General features: G+C 39.0%; 1 protein-coding gene across 1 annotated transcript in view; it reads right to left on the bottom strand.

Moving 5' to 3' along the window:
* The window catches only part of vcana (versican a), a 53,867-nt gene extending 26,952 nt beyond the window's left edge, over positions 1–26,915 (bottom strand). Inside the window, exons 1-5 of the mRNA XM_081365886.1 lie at positions 26,803–26,915; positions 25,440–25,811; positions 24,475–24,649; positions 24,047–24,174; positions 21,707–22,000 (exon numbers count right to left, since the gene is read on the bottom strand). Of these exons, the coding sequence (XP_081222012.1) occupies positions 21,707–22,000; positions 24,047–24,174; positions 24,475–24,649; positions 25,440–25,811; positions 26,803–26,866 (1,033 nt within the window). The 5' untranslated portion in view covers positions 26,867–26,915. The remainder of the gene's footprint in view (positions 1–21,706; positions 22,001–24,046; positions 24,175–24,474; positions 24,650–25,439; positions 25,812–26,802) is intronic.
* Between the last annotated feature and the right edge of the window lie 420 nt (positions 26,916–27,335).

Raw genomic sequence — 27,335 nt, 5'->3', positions numbered from 1 at the left:
ATCTCCTGATGCTTCAGACTCTGTTGATGGCAAGCTTGAAAAATTACTTGATGGTGACAGCAAACCTATGGCAGTTGTCATCTCTGGGGTCATTCTGACTGTACTTTCAGATAATATCTTGTCTAAATGATCAGTCTGAGCAGAGGAGAAAAGAGTCTCTGAGACATCAATGATGGTGGACTCAGATGGTTTTGCTGACAGCTCTTTGTCCTCCATAACAGTCACTGTGGTTGCTGCTGTATGTGAAGTAACATCTTGGCTTGTGAATGTTTGTCCCGTTGAGTGCTCAGTACTCAATGATGTTAATATGTGTACTGTGCTTGATGATGTAGAGTCAAGAGAGGAAACAGGTTCTCTACTATGTGTCTCAGTTGTCTGATCTTGTGTAACTAAAGTATCTGATGAGGTGGACACTGTGATTGTTTCTGTTCTGTCAGACGGCGTTTTAGTGAGATCTTCGTCTGATTTTGTTGTAGTATGAAGTGAGGAACTGGTTGACAAATCCTTGCTAAACATATCAGAGTTGTCATCTCCTGATGCTTCAGACTCTGTTGATGGCAAGCTTGAAAAATCACTTGATGGTGACAGCAAACCTTTGGCAGTTGTCATCTCTGGGGTCATTCTGACTGTACTTTCAGATAATATCTTGTCTAAATGATCAGTCTGAGCAGATGAGAAAAGAGTCTCTGAGACATCAATGATGGTGGACTCAGATGGTTTTGCTGACAGCTCTTTGTCCTCCATAACAGTCACTGTGGTTGCTGCTGTATGTGAAGTAACATCTTGGCTTGTAAATCTTTGTCCCGTTGAGTGCTCAGTACTCAGTGATGTTAATGTGTGTACTGTGCTTGATGATGTAGAGTCAAGAGAGGAAACAGGTTCTCTACTATGTGTCTCCGTTGTCTGATATCCTGTAGCCACAGTATCGGATGAGCTGGACACTGAGATTTTTCCTGTTGTTTTGGTGAGTTCTAGGTCTGATTTGCTTGTTATATACGATGAACTAGTTGTTGTGAAATCTTTGCTAAACATATCAGAGGTGTCATCTCCTGATGCTTCAGACTCTGTTGATGGCAAGCTTGAAAAATAACTTGACGGTGTCAGCAAACCTTTGGCAGTTGTCATCTCTGAGGTCATTGTGACTGTACTTTCAGATAATGTCTTGTCTAAACGTTCAGTCTGAGCAGAGGAAAGAGTCTCTGAGACATCAATGATGGTGGACTCAGATGGTTTTGCTGACAGCTCTTTGTCCTCCATAACAGTCACTGTGGTTGCTGCTGTATGTGAAGTAACAGCTTGGCTTGTGAATGTTTGTCCCGTTGAGTGCTCAGTACTCAATGATGTTAATATGTGTACTGTGCTTGATGATGTAGAGTCAAGAGAGGAAACAGGTTCTCTACTATGTGTCTCAGTTGTCTGATCTTGTGTAACTAAAGTATCTGATGAGGTGGACACTGAGATTCTTTCTGTTCTGTCAGACGGCGTTTTAGTGAGATCTTCGTCTGATTTTGTTGTAGTATGAAGTGAGGAACTGGTTGACAAATCCTTGCTAAACATTTCAGAGGTGCCATCTCCTGATGCTTCAGACTCTGTTGATGGCAAGCTTGAAAAATTACTTGATGGTGACAGCAAACCTTTGGCAGTTGTCATCTCTGGGGTCATTCTGACTGTACTTTCAGATAATATCTTGTCTAAATGATCAGTCTGAGCAGAGGAGAAAAGAGTCTCTGAGACATCAATGATGGTGGACTCAGATGGTTTTGCTGACAGCTCTTTGTCCTCCATAACAGTCACTGTGTTTGCTGCTGTATGTGAAGTAACATCTTGGCTTGTGAATGTTTGTCCCGTTGAGTGATCAGTACTCAATGATGTTAATATGTGTACTGTGCTTGATGATGTAGAGTCAAGAGAGGAAACAGGTTCTCTACTATGTGTCTCAGTTGTCTGATCTTGTGTAACTAAAGTATCTGATGAGGTGGACACTGTGATTGTTTCTGTTCTGTCAGACGGCGTTTTAGTGAGATCTTCGTCTGATTTTGTTGTAGTGTGAAGTGAGGAACTGGTTGACAAATCCTTGCTAAACATATCAGAGGTGTCATCTCCTGATGCTTCAGACTCTGTTGATGGCAAGCTTGAAAAATCACTTGATGGTGACAGCAAACCTTTGGCAGTTGTCATCTCTGGGGTCATTCTGACTGTACTTTCAGATAATATCTTGTCTAAATGATCAGTCTGAGCAGATGAGAAAAGAGTCTCTGAGACATCAATGATGGTGGACTCAGATGGTTTTGCTGACAGCTCTTTGTCCTCCATAACAGTCACTGTGGTTGCTGCTGTATGTGAAGTAACATCTTGGCTTGTAAATCTTTGTCCCGTTGAGTGATCAGTACTCAGTGATGTTAATGTGTGTACTGTGCTTGATGATGTAGAGTCAAGAGAGGAAACAGGTTCTCTACTATGTGTCTCAGTTGTCTGATATCCTGTAGCCACAGCATCGGATGAGCTGGACACTGAGATTTTTCCTGTTGTTTTGGTGAGTTCTAGGTCTGATTTGCTTGTTATATACGATGAACTAGTTGTTGTGAAATCTTTGCTAAACATATCAGAGGTGTCATCTCCTGATGCTTCAGACTCTGTTGATGGCAAGCTTGAAAAATAACTTGACGGTGACAGCAAACCTTTGGCAGTTGTCATCTCTGAGGTCATTGTGACTGTACTTTCAGATAATGTCTTGTCTAAACGTTCAGTCTGAGCAGAGGAAAGAGTCTCTGAGACATCAATGATGGTGGACTCAGATGGTTTTGCTGACAGCTCTTTGTCCTCCATAACAGTCACTGTGGTTGCTGCTGTATGTGAAGTAACATCTTGGCTTGTAAATCTTTGTCCCGTTGAGTGATCAGTACTCAGTGATGTTAATGTGTGTACTGTGCTTGATGATGTAGAGTCAAGAGAAGAAACAGGTTCTCTACTATGTGTCTCAGTTGTCTGATCTTGTGTAACTAAAGTATCTGATGAGGTGGACACTGTGATTGTTTCTGTTCTGTCAGACGGCGTTTTAGTGAGATCTTCGTCTGATTTTGTTGTAGTATGAAGTGAGGAACTGGTTGACAAATCCTTGCTAAAAATGTCAGAGGTGTCATCTCCTGATGCTTCAGACTCTGTTGATGGCAAGCTTGAAAAATAACTTGATGGTGACAGCAAACCTTTGGCAGTTGTCATCTCTGGGGTCATTCTGACTGTACTTTCAGATAATATCTTGTCTAAATGTTCAGTCTGAGCAGAGGAGAAAAGAGTCTCTGAAACATTAATGATGGTGGACTCCGATGGTTTTGCTGACAGCTCTTTGTCCTCCATAACAGTCACTGTGGTTGCTGCTGTATGTGAAGTAGCATCTTGACTTGTGAATGTTTGTCCCGTTGAGTGCTCAGTACTCAGTGATGTTAATATGTGTACTGTGCTTGATGATGTAGAGTCAAGAGAGGAAACAGGTTCTCTACTATGTGTCTCAGTTGTCTGATATCCTGTAGCCACAGCATCGGATGAGCTGGACACTGAGATTTTTCCTGTTGTTTTGGTGAGTTCTTGGTCTGATTTGCTTGTTATATACAATGAACTAGTTGTTGTGAAATCTTTGCTAAACATATCAGAGGTGTCATCTCCTGATGCTTCAGACTCTGTTGATGGCAAGCTTGAAAAATAACTTGACGGTGACAGCAAACCTTTGGCAGTTGTCATCTCTGAGGTCATTGTGACTGTACTTTCAGATAATGTCTTGTCTAAACGTTCAGTCTGAGCAGAGGAAAGAGTCTCTGAGACATCAATGATGGTGGACTCAGATGGTTTTGCTGACAGCTCTTTGTCCTCCATAACAGTCACTGTGGTTGCTGCTGTATGTGAAGTAACATCTTGGCTTGTAAATCTTTGTCCCGTTGAGTGATCAGTACTCAGTGATGTTAATGTGTGTACTGTGCTTGATGATGTAGAGTCAAGAGAGGAAACAAGTTCTCTACTATGTGTCACAGTTGTCTGATCTTGTGTAACTAAAGTATCTGATGAGGTGGACACTGTGATTGTTTCTGTTCTGTCAGACGGCGTTTTAGTGAGATCTTCATCTGATTTTGTTGTAGTATGAAGTGAGGAACTGGTTGACAAATCCTTGCTAAAAATGTCAGAGGTGTCATCTCCTGATGCATCAGACTCTGTTGATGGCAAGCTTGAAAAATTACTTGATGGTGACAGCAAACCTTTGGCAGTTGTCATCTCTGGGGTCATTCTGACTGTACTTTCAGATAATATCTTGTCTAAATGATCAGTCTGAGCAGAGGAAAGAGTCTCTGAGACATCAATGATGGTGGACTCAGATGGTTTTGCTGACAGCTCTTTGTCCTCCATAACAGTCACTGTGGTTGCTGCTGTATGTGAAGTAGCATCTTGGCTTGTAAATCTTTGTCCCGTTGAGTGATCAGTACTCAGTGATGTTAATGTGTGTACTGTGCTTGATGATGTAGAGTCAAGAGAGGAAACAGGTTCTCTACTATGTGTCTCAGTTGTCTGATCTTGTGTAACTAAAGTATCTGATGAGGTGGACACTGTGATTGTTTCTGTTCTGTCAGACGGCGTTTTAGTGAGATCTTCGTCTGATTTTGTTGTAGTATGAAGTGAGGAACTGGTTGACAAATCCTTGCTAAAAATGTCAGAGGTGTCATCTCCTGATGCTTCAGACTCTGTTGATGGCAAGCTTGAAAAATAACTTGATGGTGACAGCAAACCTTTGGCAGTTGTCATCTCTGGGGTCATTCTGACTGTACTTTCAGATAATATCTTGTCTAAATGTTCAGTCTGAGCAGAGGAGAAAAGAGTCTCTGAAACATTAATGATGGTGGACTCCGATGGTTTTGCTGACAGCTCTTTGTCCTCCATAACAGTCACTGTGGTTGCTGCTGTATGTGAAGTAGCATCTTGACTTGTGAATGTTTGTCCCGTTGAGTGCTCAGTACTCAGTGATGTTAATATGTGTACTGTGTTTGATGATGTAGAGTCAAGAGAGGAAACAGGTTCTCTACTATGTGTCTCAGTTGTCTGATATCCTGTAGCCACAGCATCGGATGAGCTGGACACTGAGATTTTTCCTGTTGTTTTGGTGAGTTCTAGGTCTGATTTGCTTGTTATATACGATGAACTAGTTGTTGTGAAATCTTTGCTAAACATATCAGAGGTGTCATCTCCTGATGCTTCAGACTCTGTTGATGGCAAGCTTGAAAAATAACTTGACGGTGACAGCAAACCTTTGGCAGTTGTCATCTCAGAGGTCATTGTGACTGTACTTTCAGATAATGTCTTGTCTAAATGTTCAGTCTGAGCAGAGGAAAGAGTCTCTGAGACATCAATGATGGTGGACTCAGATGGTTTTGCTGACAGCTCTTTGTCCTCCATAACAGTCACTGTGGTTGCTGCTGTATGTGAAGTAACATCTTGGCTTGTAAATCTTTGTCCCGTTGAGTGATCAGTACTCAGTGATGTTAATGTGTGTACTGTGCTTGATGATGTAGAGTCAAGAGAGGAAACAGGTTCTCTACTATGTGTCTCAGTTGTCTGATCTTGTGTAACTAAAGTATCTGATGAGGTGGACACTGTGATTGTTTCTGTTCTGTCAGACGGCGTTTTAGTGAGATCTTCGTCTGATTTTGTTGTAGTATGAAGTGAGGAACTGGTTGACAAATCCTTGCTAAAAATGTCAGAGGTGTCATCTCCTGATGCTTCAGACTCTGTTGATGGCAAGCTTGAAAAATAACTTGATGGTGACAGCAAACCTTTGGCAGTTGTCATCTCTGGGGTCATTCTGACTGTACTTTCAGATAATATCTTGTCTAAATGTTCAGTCTGAGCAGAGGAGAAAAGAGTCTCTGAAACATTAATGATGGTGGACTCCGATGGTTTTGCTGACAGCTCTTTGTCCTCCATAACAGTCACTGTGGTTGCTGCTGTATGTGAAGTAGCATCTTGACTTGTGAATGTTTGTCCCGTTGAGTGCTCAGTACTCAGTGATGTTAATATGTGTACTGTGCTTGATGATGTAGAGTCAAGAGAGGAAACAGGTTCTCTACTATGTGTCTCAGTTGTCTGATATCCTGTAGCCACAGCATCGGATGAGCTGGACACTGAAATTTTTCCTGTTGTTTTGGTGAGTTCTAGGTCTGATTTGCTTGTTATATACGATGAACTAGTTGTTGTGAAATCTTTGCTAAACATATCAGAGGTGTCATCACCTGATGCTTCAGACTCTGTTGATGGCAAGCTTGAAAAATAACTTGACGGTGACAGCAAACCTTTGGCAGTTGTCATCTCTGAGGTCATTGTGACTGTACTTTCAGATAATGTCTTGTCTAAACGTTCAGTCTGAGCAGAGGATAGAGTCTCTGAGACATCAATGATGGTGGACTCAGATGGTTTTGCTGACAGCTCTTTGTCCTCCATAACAGTCACTGTGGTTGCTGCTGTATGTGAAGTAACATCTTGGCTTGTAAATCTTTGTCCCGTTGAGTGATCAGTACTCAGTGATGTTAATGTGTGTACTGTGCTTGATGATGTAGAGTCAAGAGAGGAAACAGGTTCTCTACTATGTGTCTCATTTGTCTGATCTTGTGTAACTAAAGTATCTGATGAGGCGGACACTGTGATTGTTTCTGTTCTGTCAGACGGCGTTTTAGTGAGATCTTCGTCTGATTTTGTTGTAGTATGAAGTGAGGAACTGGTTGACAAATCCTTGCTAAACATATCAGAGGTGTCATCTCCTGATGCTTCAGACTCTGTTGATGGCAAGCTTGAAAAAATACTTGGGGACAGCAAATCTTTAGCAGTTGTCATCTCTGAGTTCATTGTGAGAGTGCTTTCAGATAATGTCTTGTCTAAATGTTCAGTCTGAGCAGAGGAGGAAAGTGTCTCTGTAACATTAATGATGGTGGACTCAGATGGTTTTGATGACAGCTCTTTGTCCTCCATAATAGTCACTGTGGTTGTTGCTGTATGTAAAGTAACATCTTGACTTGTGACTGTTCGTCCTGTTGTGACCCCAGTGTTCAATGATGTAAATGTATGTATGGTACTAGTTACAGTAGAGTCAAGAGTGGAAACAGGTTCTCTACTATGTGCCTCAGTTGTCTCATCTCTTGTAGCTTCAGCATCTGTTGAGCTGGACACTGAGACTTCTGCTTTATCAGATAGTGTTTTGGTAAGCTCTTGGTCCAATTTGGTTGCAGCATAAATGGAAGAACTTGTCGTCATGATCTCTTTGATAAACATATCAGAGGTCTCATTTCCTGAGCCTTCAGACTCTGTTGGTGGCAAGGTTAAAGAAAAACTTGATGGTGTAAGTGCATCTTTGGCAGTTGTCATCTCTGATGTCATTATGACTGAACTTTCAGATAATGTCTTGTCTAAATGTTCAGTCTGAGCAGAAAAGAACAGAGACTCTGAAAAATTAATGATGGTGGGCACAGATGGTTTTGCTGACAAGTCTTTGTCCTCCATCACGGTCGCTGTGGTTGTTGCTGTATGTGATGTAATATCTTGACTTGTGACCATTCGTCCTGTTGATGCCCTAGTACTCAATGTATGTACTGTGTTTGATGAAGTAGAGTCAGGAGAGGAAACAGGTTCTCTACCATGCACCTCAGTTGTCTGATCTCTTCTAGTCTCAGCATCTGTTAAGCTGGATGCTGAGATTGTTTTTGTGGTTTTGTTGAGCTCTTGGTCTGATTTGGTCATTGTATATAATTCTGAACTTATCGTTGTGGTGTTAAACATATAAGATGTCTCATCTACTGAAGCTTCAGACTCTGAAGACTGTAAAACTTTAGAAAAATGTGATGGTGAAAGCTCATCTTTTGCTGTGGTCATCCCTAAATTCTTTGTTGATGGTATCATGGATTGTGAAGCTGCCTCTTTCTGCATTTTAACAGTCTCACTCGATGATGGTCTAAGTGTAAATATTATGCCCAGTTGACTTGTTGTTGTACTACGTACTTGAGTTGGCAGCGTCAAAGTGAACACTTCAGGTGTCTGAACACTTACGTCTGCTTCATCTGTATCCAAATGGTCCATATGTTCAGAAGTAGACTCTAGGGCAGAAATAACTGTGGGTGTTGTCGTTTTATACAAATCATCTTTATGAGTTGTCATTCCCATGACCTGTGTTATAGCAGCTGTATCTTTGGCTTTGTTTTCTGTTATAGAGCTAGTACTGTGCACTGAACGAGATATAGATGACTTAGTAGAGTCATCAAGATCCAAAGGAATATCTGTCGATCCTATTGGGTGTACATCTTTTACAGAAGGTTGTTTTTCAGTTATGGTGGTTGATATGCTTGGAATGACAGTTCCTTCAGATATGAGAATCTCCTCTTCACTAATTGTTATGGGAGGTGATGGCGGTGTGGATTCTACTACTATTCCTTGTAGACCAAAATCAATGTCTGGATCAAGGGTTGTGGAAAACAAGGGGGACACCATTGAAGATCCTGACACCAATGATTCATGTGGTGTTCTGCCAGCCTCCACTAATGAACTATCAAATTCAAATGCTGTTTCCATTTGTTCACTTAAGTTGTTTACTCTAAGGGAATCACTTCCAAACTTATCTCCTCTAACTTCTTCTGCCACATCTTTAGGATGAAGTGTCACCTCAAGCTTGCCGTTTATGAAGCTGACTGTTGGGGTCATGGAAATGGCTAGAGAGGACAAGAAATCCCCACTTGCCACAACAGTCTCCTGATCAACAGGAAGAAGTTCAGCAGGTATCTCGGGAATTTGTATCAACTGGGGAATGTGAGGATGTTGTTCTCCAAAAGGCATCAGGTTTTGATTAACTGTTGAAAAAAATGGGGGATCAAAGAAACATGGGATTAAATTCATTAAATTCAAAAGCACAAGTATGGTCTCATTTGAAAGCATACACTTTTTTTTGTAAAGTCAGAATTAATTATTGTCATAATGAAAAAATAGTTACAAATAGCTTTAGAAATGTATTTTTATGATATATATTAATGAGAATGAAATGGGCGTTGTATTAAAGGGATACTTCACCTCTGGGAAGATGAATGTGTATTTAAAATAGGTCATTTATGTAGAAGAATTGTGGAGAAATTTTTGAATTTGGAGCTTTCTAGACTGAAAAAAGCCAGAAAATGTATTTTTGGCTTATGTGGATGAAAGACAACAACTCCCAGAATGCACTTGCTTCGCTGCCTTAGGAGGCCACGCCTACCGGTTAGAGAGCACAGTTGAAAACAACAAGGCTAGCCTAAATAAGTGATGAGTTTGCCAGGGATTTAGAAACCCAAAATGTCCGGGATTCGGCTTTTGCGTTCTACAGTCGCCATTCATCATGTTTACTGTGGCGAGCAGGACGAGGCTGACGGCCGCGGGAGAACGGCGCGAGGCCGGTGGCGTCATTACTGAGACGCGCCGGGTCTCGCATCTCTCACGGAGGAGCGGGAATTTTCTTAGCAATGTTAAAACGCACATCAACCTATCACTTGTTTAGCGTTCATGTAAACACTACAGTCAGATTCACCGATCGGAATTAATTCAGTTAGATTGAAACGAGAGGTGTGCATGTAAACAATGAATGGCGACCGCAGAACGCAAAAGCCGAATCCCGGACATTTTTAACAGTCTCGCCCGCCGGACAAGTCCGGGAAAAGGAAGATGGTAACCCCTACTTACTCAGCTTTCTCCTATTATTCAGCTTTCTCCACAGAACAAGAGCATGCTAGCTTAGCTTCCAAAGAAAGACGGCTGATACTGTGTACATTCTGTGAGTGAGATCCCACCCTGTATGGGCGGGTTGAAAACATGCGGAATAACGCCATCTACTGGCTGTAGTCTTTAGCCTCTGGACAGAAAATCCTCCGATGACGCAAAATGACGATTTTTGCGTCATCGGAGGATTTTTTCCAGACAAAAAATACATAAATCTCTCCTCTCAGGGGGATATGAGGGGGGAAAGCATGGTAATTCGAAAATACTACAGGTTTTCTACTAATACAAAGCTTAATGCTAAATCCTGAAGTAACCCTTTAATCTAGAAATGCATTGCAGCTAAAGCCACGTCTGACCATGTTATATTTTAAATCTGAAGATGATAAGTTTATAAAACTGAGTTTTATATTGGTGATTTTATGTGATTTTTTTTTTTTTTTTTTTTTTTGAAAAGACTCTAAAATGCTAACTGATGTTTATTGTCATTTTCTAAGCATCAATTCAGTGTATTGTCTCAATTTTTTTGTGGTGCAAACGAGCCCCATTCAGTCTCAGTCTTTCCTGCACACCTCTCTGGCCTGGTTATGGCTCTAATTATTATTTTCTTTTGTCTTCATTATAATTACTAACGACTGTCTATTCACTCTGTTTCAATCCTAATTTCTTTGATCAATGTTCTGACTTCACATTTGAATCAAATGCCCTTCTTTAAAAAATAAACATTTCAGTGAGCATTCCTATTCAAAATTATTCATAAAAATAACAGCTACACTAAAAAAAATATGGTTCTTTTAAGGTTCTTTACATGTAGTAACAGTTCTATTTAGTACCGTATTGTCCTGAAGAACCCTTTATATGCTGAAATGTTTTTTTTTTTTTGTGTGTTAGATATTAGGGTAGAGTTTAGAATCTGTAACTGTCAAAGCCTCCTAATTACTGATTTTCTGGAGCTCAGCTATACAACTACAGTTACTACACAGACTGTCAACATACTCTTAACAGGTAAATTATTTATTTCTTAAAATGTCTATAAATTATAACTTTCAAAATTGTAACAATCATTTCCTAACAATCATGTCTTTTTCTCTTTTAGTTTAACAGAACATGTGTGAGCAGCTCTGTTCAGTTAAGGATACTCATATTCTCTTCTCCACAAGTAACAGAGATATGGAATTTATGATCCATATTGTTTGATTTTTTTTTAATTATGATTTTATGCCTAAACATACTCAGTCACAAAAAAAATATTAAAGCTATACCATGACTTTATATTACTTTTTCCTTTTAACATGGTAAAAGGATCATTCTGTCCATTTTTGCTTATTTTGCCCTTCATGAACATAATTGTTTTTTACATAATCAAATGAAAGAGACACAATGTAACTCTAAACTCAATTGTATTTTTCAGATGCTGTCCCGTACCATAACCTCATCATCTGCAGAGTTAAACTGCCACTCAGAATACACACATAATTTGATTTTTTTGCACCCTCAGATTCCAGATTTTCAAATAGTTGTATCTCGGCCAAATATTGTCCAAACCTAGCAAACCATACATCAATGGAAAGCCTATTTATTCAGCTTTTATATATTTTATATACAAAAAAATCACCCATGTGACTGGTTTTGTGGTCCAGGGTCACATATCGTGTTAAATTTCAATTGTTATTTATTAATGTATTCAGCTAACAACTGTTATTAGAGAACTGTCATTTTTGGTACAATCTGCCATGTCAATAAAAAATAAAAGTACATAAACAAGAACATGCTGTTTTTTTAAAACGTAAAACCCAAATAGAGACAACAAGATTTAAGGCCAGACAGATAGAGGGCTAAAAAACAATATTAATAAATAATTTATAAAAATAATAATAATATTAATGTTAATAATATGAAGATAATATACTAATAGTAATGAAAATAAATATTGTTGAAAAGGTTATTTATAACACCATTAAGGTTCTATATAGCACTTTCAAAGCATGATTATTTATGGAACCTTATAAAAAGGGTTCTATTTAGCACCAAAAAAAGAGTTCTGCTATTGTTACAAGCTGAAGAACCCTAATTTGGTACTGTTTAGAACCATTTTTATTAAGAGTGTAGGAGGCAGGTGCATCTTAGGGCTCGCTAGCATGTTATCTTAGCACACCATCAATGTATGACAATTTATGAGATTAAAGCAATGTTTTTGCTCCAAACTTACTTTATAACGCAAAGTCGGGTGTTATAAATAACCTTCTGTGATCTGATTTGGCGTCGGATCAAAAAATCTGACAGAAAATATATTATTTTATAGTATTCTGCACAATGATAAAGGCTATATCGATCATCATTGCATTATAAAAATAATCTATTATTATGAAAATATCTGACATGGCTGACCAGGTGTGTGAGCCAGTTCCCATGTCCATCCCAGAGGGAGATTTGGTGGAATTGGACTGCCTGGAGTGGCTCATTGAATTTAAACACCCCCCTTTTTCAATGTATAGGCACATTATAATCTCACAGGATTTAATAGTAGAGGCTGTGTATTTATGCCATAATAAAATTCTTGGTCCAATAAAGCCAAAAAGAAATGGCAAATGTTTTGAGTAAACTGCCTAAGTTATACTGGATCCTTACAACCAACAACACAATTGGGCTTTTCATTGCATCCACACTAACAGACCCCACAACAACTGATCCTTTCCAAAAAACGTCCTTGTTGTGACTGTGTCATCAGAGCCCAGAGAAAGACAGATATCTGGTTCCTTCTTGACTTAGTAAACATGACCGGCTGCCACAAACTAAAGCCCTAAATATCTACCATTTCATCTTACAGGAAAGTTGGTCATATCAGTTAAACATCCCACACAGCTACTGATATATATTTCAAGGTTGGAAAAGGACCAATATTTCCTACAAGCCAAACTTTTGTTTAGTTTCCAGATTAGTAGCTGATGTTAATATCTGGAGACGCCTGGTTAAACCAATAGGAGTCTGGACAGACTGAATACAGAAAAAAAAAAAAAAAACTCCTCTCATTGTCATTTGTTTGCCTATTGCCCAACATTCAGACACAGGGGAATGGTCAAACCCAAAGTTCCCAGCATCATTTTATGCGTCTGTTAAAACAAGCTGGAGCATGCTCAAAAAAGGGAGCAGTGCATAGGGCTGAAGGCAGGCACAAATGTGCTTTTGTACCTAAATCATTACCTCACTGGCCTAAGCATCCTGGGTAATGTCCTGGACTCATTAGTTTAATCTTTGTGTCATAATATTTTGACAAAAAATGTGTAATATATTATTATTACACCCTTGCTTTCCTTTGGTCTTATGCTTATTTCTTACAAGCAAACAAGTAGGCCAACAAAAAAATGCTATTCTCACATTCTCTTCACTACCACTTACTCAGCCGCCTCTATACAGATGAGACTCTGCTGTAGAGATGACATCAGCCATGTTGTAGTGTCCAGACATCAGTGCACTAACAGAACTCTGTTTCCGCTGGTAAGGGTCCAAAGCCTCAGCCTGCAGTCACTGACAGAAATCACTGAGAGAACAGATTTGCTAAGGCATCCCCTAAAAAAAACAGCTCTCTAAACTAAATGTTATATGTACTGAAAACAAGCCAAATGGAGGCAAACAGTCAATCGTAAATTCATCCCAGCATGAATATGTATGTGTGCTTATAAATATGCATGTTTTTGTTTGTTAAACTTAAACACATATTTGTTTTTTGATTTCCTTTTTCTATGCTAAGTCCTATGGAACACAGCATGGACTAGTTTGAATCATCATGAAAGCTTTTTTTTTCTCACAGAATCACAGTGTCAAAAATCAGTTCCCCTGTATGATTAAAGTGAAGACTTCCGATGCAAAAGCCGCTAAATGCCACCTCTGTCAGGTGAGATGAGATGATGATATTGAGCGAATGCTCTCCGCACATAATATACGTTCATCATATACTTTCCCTTCAAACCCGCTAAATCCCAGCCTCAGCCCATTCAGAAATACAGGTTCGCTGGCAGAAAGTGCTAAACACTTCCCTTTGTCAGCAAAAGCCTCTAAGTTCACAGAACCAATCAGAAGACGCGAATCGAATCATATGATTTCAAGATAAATTACGGTGTGTGTATAAACCGGCTTTCAATTATCGAGACGCAAGTTTTTATCCTGTTTAAAGACATTTTTAACCAAACAAGATTTGTAAAAATTTAGGTTTATGCTAGAAATGTAAATTTTTTGACAATGGATTGTTTAGATTTGACTATATCAGTTTTATTTATTTTTTTATTTTTTTTGAGTTTAGTGGTGTGTAGTTATTATATAAAGCCTTCTATTTGTCTTCTGTTTGTTGTTGTTATCCAATAAAGTGTGCTGTCATTTTGTGTTGTAATGGTTATACTGTGTGAATTATTTTTATTTATTATTTACTATATTTTTAACCCTTTTACCTCTATTCAGAAAGGACAGTGAAGAGTGACTGGAGAGAGATAGGCTGGGATTGGGAAATGACAGCGGGTCACATTCGAACCTGGGTCCCCTGTGAGCTCTTGGACCTGAATACTATACGGACGTGGCAGAAGTAATTTTGCAGCTGTTTATTAGATCTTGTCCAAAGAGGTGGACTTAGAGGTTTTTGCACAAAAAAACCCACACATGGACTTAAAGACAATAAAAATTGATAAAAATCAATGAATTGACTAAAGTGTCAGTATTGAAAATAAGGCATTTCAATTACTGACTACCTTTCATTGCCATTAAAGTGAAATTACTAAACCTAAACATGGAGCCTGCCAAAAAAAAAGATAATAGAAATGAAAAGTGTCAGATGGACTTTGAGGTTTGTGCATCTGAAGTCTTCAAGTACTCCTGAATACAATATAAAGAACACAGGACTAAATATTTGCTGTGTGGCACTATGGTATCCATCCAAAATCTGACAGGCTGTCAATACGCTGTGTAAAATCCTGCAAATACGGCCAACAGTTCTGTTTTCGAAGAAGTGAGATAATTTTCAGACAGGGATAAAACAAAAAGAGTTTTGATAGTGCCAAGGAAGTGCCAAGTTCTCAGGGCTTGACAGAATTAGGTACTGCTAAATACCTCTCTATAAACATTTTCAATGTATAGAGCCACACTTTTTTAGACCCTGGACAGCATTGTTAAGGGCCATTCACACAAAGAACAATCATTCTATAATAAATAATAAATGATAATAAATGAAAGTCTGAGGATGAGAACATATAGACCTATTATTATTTTCATGTTTCATTTATATTATGATAGTTCTGGGAATAATTGCATTTTTAAAATATGATGTTGCAGCCAATGCCTTGCACATCTCTTTATTAAAAGTGATTAATAAGACAGACTATTTCAAGCCACTTTCAGAAAGCATGTAAAAACTTTAGAAAAGGAAAAACAAAGATATCATACCTTGGTCTTTAGAATCAGTGGAGGTGTGCATGGCCTCTGTGAGTGTCTCCTTGGGTGCCTTTGAAGGGCCTGAAGCTGCTGCTTCTGTGATGTTCATCTGTGATGTTTCTTGGTCAGTAAGTGAAGGTGTTGTTATCTCTGCTCCAGAAGCAACTGTGGCTGAACTAGGTGTAGTTAAACCTGGTGACTTTGTCACACGGTCAATCAATTCAGCAGTTTCGCTTTCTGAATAGCTGGTGAATGTTTGAGATGCTTTTTGTGTAGATTTGGAGGTTCCAGTAGATGTTTCTCCAGGTTGTGAGCTTTGCATAAAAACAGTGGGTGTAACTGTAGAATCAGTGACAGTAACTCCACTGGAGGTCTCTGATGGTTCAGGTTCTGAGCTTGTGGATCTCTGTGTAGACAGAGGTGGGGGGTCCGCCATAACAACCCCAGCCCCAGTCTCATCTTCATACTCAGAGAAAACAGTAGACTTAGCACTCTCAAGAAAAGTGGCCTCTGTTGCCAATGAGAAGGATGACTGTGTGGAAGCATGTGATTCAGCTTCGTCTTTACCATTACTGGTCTCACTAGCTGAGCGAGTCGGAATCTGGGTTGGGAATTTATCATGATCACTTTGAGTGATGGATTCGCTAAGTGAGGACGATTCAGTCGTGTGTCCAGATTCTACAGTGTTTACTAACGTTACTACAGAGGACTCTGGTTCTAAAACTCTGTCTGATGTCATATCAACCAGAATAGATTCCTCTGTTTTCCCGACTGCGAACATTGGTTTTGTGCTTAGCGAGCCTGAAAGTAAAATATCAGGTAGAACGGTCCTCACTTCAATGATGCTCTTATCCTCTGGTTCCTCCATTAGTTCTTCTGCGGCTGTGGGAGCTGCAGTAGTAATCTCGTCACGGACCACATCTCCACGAACTTTTGCGTCATCATCAGCCTTCTCAGTGCCAAAATCACTAATATCAAAATCTGGAACTTTTGTCGTGGGAAAGCTTTCCTCAGATTTCACACTGACTGCAGCTGCATATGGTGTATTGATGGATTCTAGACTGTCAGGGAAGTAGCTTGTCTTTGGTGGTGCCATGCTTGTGGAAAACATAGAAGGGGCGTCGGTAAGAGACAGGTCATCATCAGAGGTGGCCTGTGATGTGTGAGAGGGACTGGCCTCAGAAGTCTGGCCTCTGGTGGTCTCTGTGGCAAATAATGTAGTGGTGGGCTCCATAGTTGTACCACTCTTGATTGTGACATCCACCCAGGAGGACTGGTTGAATAAAAGCTTAGAGGGGCCTATAGGGAGAAAAAAAATGGTCACAATATTTACCCAATATTTTGATATTTTGTATTATAGACATGCAATCAGACATGAGCAGACGAGTGCATTCAATCAAAATACATCAAAACATAAAAATACACAATCAAAATGCATATCAAAATACACTACCTTTCAAACCTTTTTGGCAAGAAAGAAATCCTTATTTATACATTAAACTGATCAAAAAATGACAGTAAAGGCTTTCACGTTGTTTAAAAAAACTATTATTTCAAATAAATGCTGAATCCTGAAAAAAAAACATGCATCACAGTTTCCCCAAAAAATATTAATGAGGATAATTGTTTAACATTGATAATAATAAGAAATGAGCATGAGCACCAAATCAGCATATCAGCATGATTTCTGAAGGATCATGTGACACTGAAGACTGAAGTAATGATGCTGATAATTTAGCTTTGCCTTGACAGGAATAAATAAGATTTTAAAGGACAAGTTCGGTATTTTACACTTAAAGCCTTGTTTACAGATCGTTTCTGATGAAATAGAACGGTTAAGATTAAAATTTGGACACATGCTGCTGTCCCGAGAATTTTAGGTTTCTTTCGCTTTCCCCCCCACCTCCAGAATGGCTGCATATGTGCACTGGAACAATCCTTCCTAAAACGCATTAAACTTTCGTTTACAAAGACGTGAAACTCACCGAGTGGTCAGGGGTGTTCACTGATATGCTCACACAAAAATTGCTGCAAAAGATGCTTTCCAACAGGTTTTATCGTAGTTTTTGTCCAACTCCATTGACTTGTATTGGATGTGCTGTGAGGTACGGTATTACTCCACCGGAAGTGGGGTTGTTTGTATTCTTTCTGTAGGAGTGTCTATTATTCAAGCTCTCAACGGAAGAATGTACGGGTGTGAGGCGTTTGGAAAAATAGGTCCACAGTTTTACAACAAATGGTAAAACACCTGTTGGAAAGCATCTTTTGCAGCGATTTTTGTGTGAACATATCAGTGAACACCCCTGACCACTCGGTGAGTTTCACATAGGGCTGGGCGATATATCGCATGACATTGTTAGGCGCATCTCGTCAGTAAAGCCGGTTCCTTGATTAGTAGTAAATAGCCATCACCTGCTTTCAGATGGAGCGGCATTTACTACACAGAGCCGTAGTTAACTGACAAGCTGAGCCATATCGCATTAATTATCGCGAACGTATCGCCTGCGATAATTATTGCGATATGGCCAGGCTTGTCAGTTAACTACGGCTCTGTGTTGTAAATGCTGCTCCATCTGAAAGCAGGTAATGGCGATTTACTACTAATCAAGGAACCGGCTTTACTGACTAGATGCGCCTAACAATGTCATGTGATATCGCCCAGCCCTAGTTTCACGTCTTTGTAAGCGAAAGTTTAATGCGTTTTAGGAAGGATTGTTCCAGTGCACATATGCAACCATTCTGGAGGTGGGGTGGAAAGCGAAAGAAACCTAAAATTCTCGGGACAGCAGCATGTGTCCAAATTTTAATCTTAACCATTCTATTTCATCAGAAACGATCTGTAAACAGGGCTTTAAGTGTAAAATACCAAACTTGTCCTTCAAAATATCTTCAAACAAAAAAGTTATTTTAAATTGCAACAATATTTCACAGTATTACTGTTTTTACTGTATTCAAAGAAATGCAGCCTTGGGGAGCATGAGAGACTTCTTTCAAAAACATTAAAAAAAAAAAATCTTACTGACCCCAAACAATTGAACAGTAACAGTAGTTTGAACAGAACAATTGGTTATTAGCTTGCAACCATATAATCAGATTGTTTTTGTTTATAGAAATATAACAAAGTATTACCACTTTACTTTTTTGTTGTCAGATGGTTATGGTTAACCAGTCACTATGGTTTGATCTACTGGTATGCATTGTCTACTTTTCGCCACTGTATCAAAAATATTGTAAACAGGATTTTCAGATAGATCTCTGCTGTGGAAATCTTTCCGTTTTCCCACAGCAACTTGCACATTATGGACATTATGCTTGGTTGTATGATTATTATAATTAAACATTATGAAACATTATCCCACTATTGCCGAAACAAGGCATGATTTGATTATACTGTTCTCAGAGACATCGAGAGACCTATATTCCTTACAATTGTTGAAATACACTTAGGTCATAAAGCTTTTTAAATTGTAATCTGAAAGTGATTTTCACCTTCAAATATGAGTCATTTTTACAAAACATTCCAAACACATTTCATTGTATGCAATGCTTGAGTTTGGTTGACGAGAATAGCTCATCAGATTACCTCGGATTAACTTGGCTTCAAACTATTCAGTGGATTTCTTTTATCTGAATGGTGTCAGAATGGTTCCAACAACCTAACAATTATTTTGCAAATTGAATTTCATTCACACAAACAGCTTACATGCTCTTAATGGCTGTTTAGCCCTTAATTACCATGTGTTCACCAAAAAAAAGTGTCATCTTCAAATACAACAGGCTAGCAGCCAAGGCTCCAGCTGTTCTCTATTATCCCCAGGCTCTTTCTATTCAATCTGATGTCAGCCATGAGGTACTTTTTCCCTTAAGAAAAATGCCTGTCATTCATGTGATGATGCATTGTCTGATGGTTTGTGGGATGTTATAATGTAGCAAGGTGTGGTGAGGGGCGAAAACATCCTAACATTTGTCATCCTAATCCAGCCTGATTAGCTCATGTGATTTTATGCACATCTGCCACTATATCAAACATTCGTAGTCATCACAGGGCAAAAGAACATGAGAACCAAACCCATCATGTAAGAGAAAACACTTGAACAGCACTCAATGCCACATGGATCAGAGAGGCTTAACAGAGTTGAAACAGACCAAACAAACACAGAGGTCACAGTGTCGAGGTTTAGGGTGAACCCCAGGTCCATTACTTATCACAGCAGTCAGTGGCTGTCATTCTGGGTGAGTGCCCTGCCTGGCAGGGGGTAGGTTGTCTAAATTAACCTCAGTTGAAAAGATAAACCCCCCAGGTCAGGGGTTAGCGAGACGCACTGATTTTAGAGCTCTGGTTGTAGCGCTCTCCTTTATCCGCATGTCTGTTCAGATAAGTGCTGGTGCAAATGACAGGAAGAACAGGAAGTCTGACAGCGTAAAGAGTCTGAAAAAAAAGGAGCAGGTAACACCTAAGCGCTTTTTCATGTTTGTTGATGGCTATAGGTCTGTACTGTGCATCTGAAAAAGGTATTACAGAAAAGGTATTAGCTCTGTATTATGCAACAAAAGGCAAGATTTACTTACAGCTTGCTCCAGCGCAAACTCTCTTTTGGCATTAAACTACTCTCAGGATATACTAAAGACACGCAGTGAAAAAATTTGCGCTGAAAAGGCGTGGACATGGTTATTTTTACGGCTGACCTTTTGCATATGCATTTGTAGGAGTTTCCCATTCAGACGCAAAATTTATGGGAGGAGAGTATTTAAATTAATAATGCCACTATGGTATTACTGTGGTTTGCGCTAGACAGTTTACTGGTATTTGCACCATTATTTAACGCCCCAAAAGTATGTCTTAAACCAGACACTTAAACCATTTGCGTTGCTCTTGGTAGATTGCGTTGGTCATTACGGAAATGATCCGGCTGTGTTCTTTAATTTGCATGTCAATGTCATCAGTAGATCACACGCACAACTTTCCACTCCCATCGGCACATTTTTTTGGAATTGCGTTCTCACGCTAATTTGCCCTGTTTAGTAAATCTGGCCAACAATGTTCTTTGACGAATGGCTTAGATAAACATTAAAGGGATCATCATTTACTCACCCTCAAGTTGTTCCAAATCTGTTGATAGAACAGTTGTTGAGCCCCAATGACTTTCATGGTATGGGAAAAATAGGAAATCAATAGGGCCCATTAACTGTTTGGTTACGATATTTTTCAAAATATGTTATTTTGAGTTCAGGAAAGGAAAGAATTTCAGACATGGTTGGAACAACTTGAGGGTGAGTAAATGATGACAGAATTTTCATTTTTGGGTGAACTATTCTTTTAATGGTGACTCAAAGAAAGGAATCCTTACCTTTCAGAGACAGTTGTATATGCATTAACTAGACGTGCATGATTTTTTTAATCAAGAATTGAGCTAAAGTAGGACAGTCTATAATTCCATTGTCGTCAGATTTTATTGTTGATCTATAATCTTGATAAATAATTTGGGAGATTTTGGTTTTTGCCTTTTCAAGCAGATATCAGCTGATAGTATGGATGCACTATTTTTAAAAACTCTGGCTAGTACTGCTAAAATTATTATTGTTATGTCAAGATCGATAATCGATGGCTGATAATAAAATGTTTTGAAATGCTACGAGTGAAATTGGGCATCAAACCATTGTAATGCACAATATGAAAAATGGAGATTAATTTTGAGATTTACATTTACCAGTGTTTTTAAATTATTAGAGTTTTTAAAGATTAACTTTAGGTTAGCATTTGATGACAGGTCATTGAAATGTAAAAACTGGAAAAATAAATTGTAATATTACAATTTAAATATCCAGTACTGGCTGCTAAATAAATAAATAAATCTCTAATAACAGTCATACCATAATACCAATTATATATCTTGCATCCCTACCAGCATTGAAAATAGCTGCTCAGAGTCGTTAGACTAGTTAGCTCTAGACTAGCTTCTCAGTGCTGTTTATCTTTTGAGAATGATGCCCCTGGTTGCATAATAGTGTTCTTATGAGGTCATCTCATCTTGGCCAATGAGAACATCAAGTCTTTCTGAAGTCTCAGTACCTACAACACCACAAAGCAAAGTCTGACAAGCATCTGCCATTTAGCCATGAAGCACTACAGTGGCATAACGGACCTCTGGGTGTTTAAACCCTCTTGTTAACCAAGCCCAGTGTGGTTTCCTTAGAAACGGGCGGCAACCCAGGATGCAGTGAGTGAGGTCAGTGAATCACTGGAGAATGAGCTACTCTCATGTAAACTTTTCCATTCTCTGCGTCTAAACCTAAAAGAACCTCAATTAACAAAAAGCGGTGCACTCTAACTAATATTCTGCTTTGATTTACTGCCGTTAAGAGGCCTTCAAGTCTGGAGCTCAAGTTTACGTGTGTAATGGGGTAAGGGCTTCAATTTTATGCCTGCTGTGAGAAATGACGTCAAAGCAGCTGGTAAAGTGGCTGTTCTTGCAACCATTCAGGTGTTCGTTTATTACACCATAAACACTTCATGAGCTCAGTGAAAAGTCTTTACCTTTGAAACAGTATGCTCCTAGCCTCATGCTGGGATCCGGGAAGCCTGTTTGATTTCGGTAGCGGTACAAGGTGCGGACACCCAGCAGGCCACCACCACACTGACTTCTGGGTACGGAGACAGGGTGGCGGGCACTGCCGTCAGACAGCCATCCATAATCGCATCGGTCGAGGCCCTGTCTCCAGGCAGCGTGGAGTTGACCAGGTGAGGCCAGCTCTGCATTCATGCTTTCACACTCCGCCTTGGCCTCAGCAAAGGTCATCTTTTGCATTGTGGGCGCAAAGTAAACTTTGCCTGGAGTAAAAACATGAAAGAAACATTATATATCTGAAATTAGCTGCATTTTGAGTTTGTCATAAAAACAGCTTACATGTTAAATAATTATCATTATTAAAGTCTTGCTAACACATACAATCCAAAGTGCCAGTCAATGAATCAAAACCCAGATCTTGGATCTGGGAGGAGGGGGAATACCCTGAATAATATGACAAACGCAAATAAATTAAATAACTTTATAAAATAAAAATATTCAAGCAAATGCTGTAGTGAATAGGATGAAAATAAAAACGAGGGGGAGTTGTTTTCGTGCAGCCTTGGGTGTTGCTGTCAAAAGCTAGAACTGAGGTTTTCATGACGTCCAAGTAATTTACAGCAGAACAGTAAAGACATTCCCAAATCTTCTTTCGTGAGGGAATGAGACATATTAAACACCACAGTATACAACAGGGTGTTCATTTTATGAATCCATTTTCCATTTGCTCTTTTTGATGTTAGTCGTTTTCCATGTCTTTGTCACAACACTAAACTGAATAATGCACTCAGTATTAAGTCTCCTGACAAGATATGAAAAAAAAAAAAAATCTTGTTATTTCTTGGTCATTCTGGCTTTTGAAAGAACTAGAATCTTCTACAAACAACAAATTCTCATCATTATTAGTAAGTTACTTTAAATACATGTATGTAATTTTTAAAAGAATACTATCATGCAAACTATAAAACGGTAACACTTTACAATAAGTTTCATTAGTTAACATTAGTTAATGTTACATGACCTAACATTGAGCAATACATTTGTTACAGTATTTATTAAAGGAGAATTCCGGTCAATTTTAACATTGAGCTAATTTTTTTGTACATTTGGAGTGCTGTCAATACAAAGAACAACGACAAAAATCGGTGTTGCCTACACCGAGTTATTCTATTTTTAAAATTTGCACCCTGTTGACTTCAATGGGGCAAGTACTAAACCTGCTTTTAGCCTCTTAACATCCTTGATGTGTCATTACAAGTGCACAGAAAATGTGAGTGATTAATTGTAAGTAATGTCAAAGTAATCGATTGCCGAGATCACGCGCGTGATCATAGGTATCTAAACCTATGCGCGTGAACTCGGCAATCGACTACTTTGGACTTCAACCGACAAACAGGATGTAAGCACAGGTATTTGCGCTGGCTTAAATAACATCATTTTTATACATATCTTTCACATCTACTGCAGTCAGATTCACTCGTGTTCACTCAGAAGGAATCACTCACATTTTCTGTGCACTTGTAATGACACATCAAGGATGTTAAGAGGCTAAAAGCAGGTTTAGTACTTGCCCCATTGAAGTCAACAGGGTGCAAATTTTAAAAAGAGGATAACACGGTGTAGGCAACACCGATTTTTGTCGTTGTTCTTTGTATTGACAGCACTCCAAATGTACAAAAAAATGAGCTCAATGTTAAAATTGACCGGAGTTCTCCTTTAATCTTTGTTAATGTTAGTTAATAAAAATCCAGCTGTTCAATGTTTGTTCATGTTAGTTCACAGTGCATTAACTAATGTTAACAAATACAACCTTCGATTTTAATAATGTATTAGTAAATGTTGAAATTAACATTAAATAAGATTAATTAATGCTGTAGAAGTATTGTTCATTAATAGTTCAAGTTACCTAAGGTAGTTAACTAATGTTAACTAATGAACCTTATTGTAAAAAGTTACCAATAAAACTACTGACAGGATGTTCTGATAAGCTGATGTACATTCGGCAAAACAAGTTTATGTTCACATTAGACTTGGGATTGAAAAGAAACTCAGATTTGAATTGAAATAAGAGAGCTTCCACTTCAATGTTTAATACCACAGATGTTCATTGCCAATATGGTTGATATTCATTTTTGGTCATAACCGCAGTTTAAAACCACATGAAATATGTCAGCATAGAGCTAATATAACAGATAAACTACAGCTCTTTCACATTACCGCAGGACTGTTGGCCTTGTCAAGAAGTTTTATTTTATTCTATTTTTGAAAAGAAATAAGTTGTAAGAAATAACAGAATACTAAACTCTTACCCTCAAGCTTATCCACATAGCAGAACACGTCGAAGGTCTCCGTGGGCCTGCGTTTGCCATAAGACCTGACACCAGGTTTTCCAGGCAGATTTCCAAAGCAGCCAGGCCTTGGTCTAGTGATTGGATATCTACAGATAGAAACAATCCACACAGAGAGACAGGTTTCTCATGACTGAAAAATAGTACACAATTATCATTTGTTTAGCTTTTGCAATTTCCTTTTTGTATCAACATGTTGACATATTGTTTAGAACTTATTACTGAGATTGCCAGTAGAGAATATAGAAGTGCAGGTCGTGTGTGTGTGTGTGTGTGTGTGTGTGTGTGTGTGTGTGTGTGTGTGTGTGTGTGTGCGCGCACACGCGCGTGCGTGTGTGCGTTCGTGCGTGCGTGCGTGCGTGCGCGTGTGTGTGTGTGTTGCTTCTAACCTCACTGTTTGATCTGCAATCCAGCCAGCATCACACTGGTCAAATCCATCCTCATAAGCAGCTCTCAGCTGTTCTGCTGTAGCAATGGTGGCTCCGACATCACTGCAGGTCTGTACAGCTTGTGCATAGTTCAGAATGTATCTGCTTACCCTTGACCTGTAGTGAAACACCACGCCTGTTCAAAAGAACAAATAAAATAAACAAAAATGAACATCTCCAAACAAAGACCATTCCATCCATTAACAGTTTCATTAAATAGGGGCATATTGTATTACTGCCATTGTTGTCAGTGACAGCCATCAATTTAAAGACTAATACAAACTGCTTTAGTCCTGAAGAGGTCTGCAAGTTGCTTATAAACAAATTAATAAAGCTAGCAGTGTTGGGACATTCATTTGAACGAGGGGACATTCCATCCACCCCCATAATTGTTGCTTTGAAACAAATTCAAATTAAATGAGTAATGGATCTAATTAAAATGGCAGTGTGTCTTTGCTGAGAGCAGGGTGGTGCTGCGATTCTAGAGCCAAAGCAGTTCAGGGCTGACCCATCCCATCCTTTCACATGGCCTGTGCATAAATCATCCCATACAAGATGCATCCCAGTGTCAATGTGCATTACAGTGTATCCAAGCAGAGGGAAGACATTAAGAGAGGCAAAGTTTATTGGAGTGCATTTCACTTTTTACGCTGTAACTATAATCTGGGAGGAGCCGAAACAACCTTAAAATCCCTCAACAATTTAGATAATCTGTGCTTGTGGGTTTTCTCCCATTAACAGTTCCACTTAAAAGACTGAACTTTCATTTATCTATAATTTACTTTGGTTATGACTGTCATTGATCAAATAGTTTTAAGGAATTTCCCATATTGGCAGCATATGTGCTTCAGATACAACATTGGCATCTTAAAAATCTTTCAAACTTAAGAGAAAGCGAGAAGACAAAGGTGTTAAAACAATCTTACCATCAACATTTAAACTAACTGTGTCTTGCGTGTCCTCAATCCCAAACATTACTTCACAGCGGTATGTTCCAGCATCACTTGCCCGGAGCTTCACCATAGTTAGAGAAGCATCGCCAATGTCTTCCGGGTGACTCTGCACAGATACACGACTCCTGTACCCCGAACCAATCTTTATGACGCCATTTTGGGTGACAAGAACAGTCGACTCCACACCCCCCTCAATTTTTGTCCACTTGATGCGCAGGTAATCTGTTCCGGAGGCATTTCTGTTTCTAGGTCCAACAGTTGGGATGATGGAGAAGGAACATGGAAGGGTCACTTTCCCGGACAACAAGCCGCTGACGGGACGCATCACCAATAATGTGCTAGAGACTGAGAGAATGAAAGGCATGAGAAGTATACACACAGCTGCATCCACCGCAAAGCACAGGAAATCATGCCTCACAATGTTTATGATAATTGAGCTAAGAATTATTGTACTGCCTCTGTGAAGCCTAAGGGTAAGTATTCCAGAGACTATTTTCCTGTAGAAGGACAGATAACCTTGAACAGGGGACGTTGAAAGGATCGTAACTGTCAGAAAATCACTATATACTCGGACCAACAATGTGAGAAATGCTTCGGACAGGTGGGATTACCCCTGAGGGTAACACACCACCGTGTGTGAGCATGGCCTCTCAGAGTGATGAAGTCAAGCCATCTGTTTGCACCAGACTACAAGAAGTTCCTAATTAAAAGGTATAGGTGCCTGGAAGTAAACCATTAGTGGCAGCTAGGGGACACCAGTTTGTGGGAATGCAGGGTCTGCTCCACAACAGTTTGACCAATTCAGGAGATGCATTTAAATGAATTTTACAATTTCTAGCTAAAAGCTAAAATTAAAATTGTATCATTTCTTACCCTCAAGTTGTTCCAAGCCTTCCAAAGAGTTTCTTTCCTCTCTTGAACACAAACAGATATTTTAAAGAATGTTGGTATCCAGACTGTTGATGGCACCCATTTACTTCCATAGTAGAAATAAAAAATACTATGGAACTGTATGGTTACCAACATTGTTTCATCTTCTTTTGTGTTCAACAAGAAACTCATACGGGTTTGGAACAGCATGAGGGTGAGTAAATGGTGACAAAAAAATAACAACTTTTTGGGTGAACTATCCCTTTAAGTTGATTTTTGTTGCAAGAAATAAAATCTAATTAGCCCTTAAAACAGCACAAAAAAGAAAAGCATGCCTACATTCATTTAGACACATGTAAACGCCAGTCTTGCATGAATAAATTCAATTTCCACTCTTAAGTTCACCAGATAAATACTTTTGAAATATAAAAGATGTAAAAAATAAATAAATAAATGAAAAGCTTACCTGGTCCAGTCGTTGTTTGGTATATGCAGATCAACCACAATATGTGTCTTATATTTAGCAACATCTTTATGGCTAGGAGGTGAAGAGAAGAATCATTGAATCATTGATTTGATAAGTCACTAAAGTTTAGTAGTAAACTGAGCTGAATGACTGAGACATTTGCTATCTATTAAGACTCGCATTTGCTGAACGGCGTTACTCATCTGACTGGCGATACGGTGGTCATACAGAGTGTTTCCTCTCAGAGGGTGGGTGGCGGAATTGAGTATTCAGTTGTTATAATCCCCTGCGGGGGGTGAGGCAAAAACTTTTGCCACCGCACCACTACAAATGTTGGGCTCGTAAAACAGCCATTCTTAGATTAGATATAGGATATAATCAAAATATAGCTTACTACTGTGAAAGTTAAAAGAAGATGTAGGTGAAAATTAAGATTTGTTTTATTGTTTCTTTAAATAGGTAGGCTACTGACTTCATGCATTTGTTTTCCTTTCGTTTGATCTCATACAGTGTGGGGATAATTAAAAAATGTA

This window comes from Scardinius erythrophthalmus (genome assembly GCF_964197995.2).
Source record: "Scardinius erythrophthalmus genome assembly, chromosome: 5".
Classification (NCBI taxonomy): domain Eukaryota; kingdom Metazoa; phylum Chordata; class Actinopteri; order Cypriniformes; family Leuciscidae; genus Scardinius; species Scardinius erythrophthalmus.
Note: the sequence above shows the minus strand (reverse complement) of the source record. Positions and strands in the feature narration are given on the sequence as shown.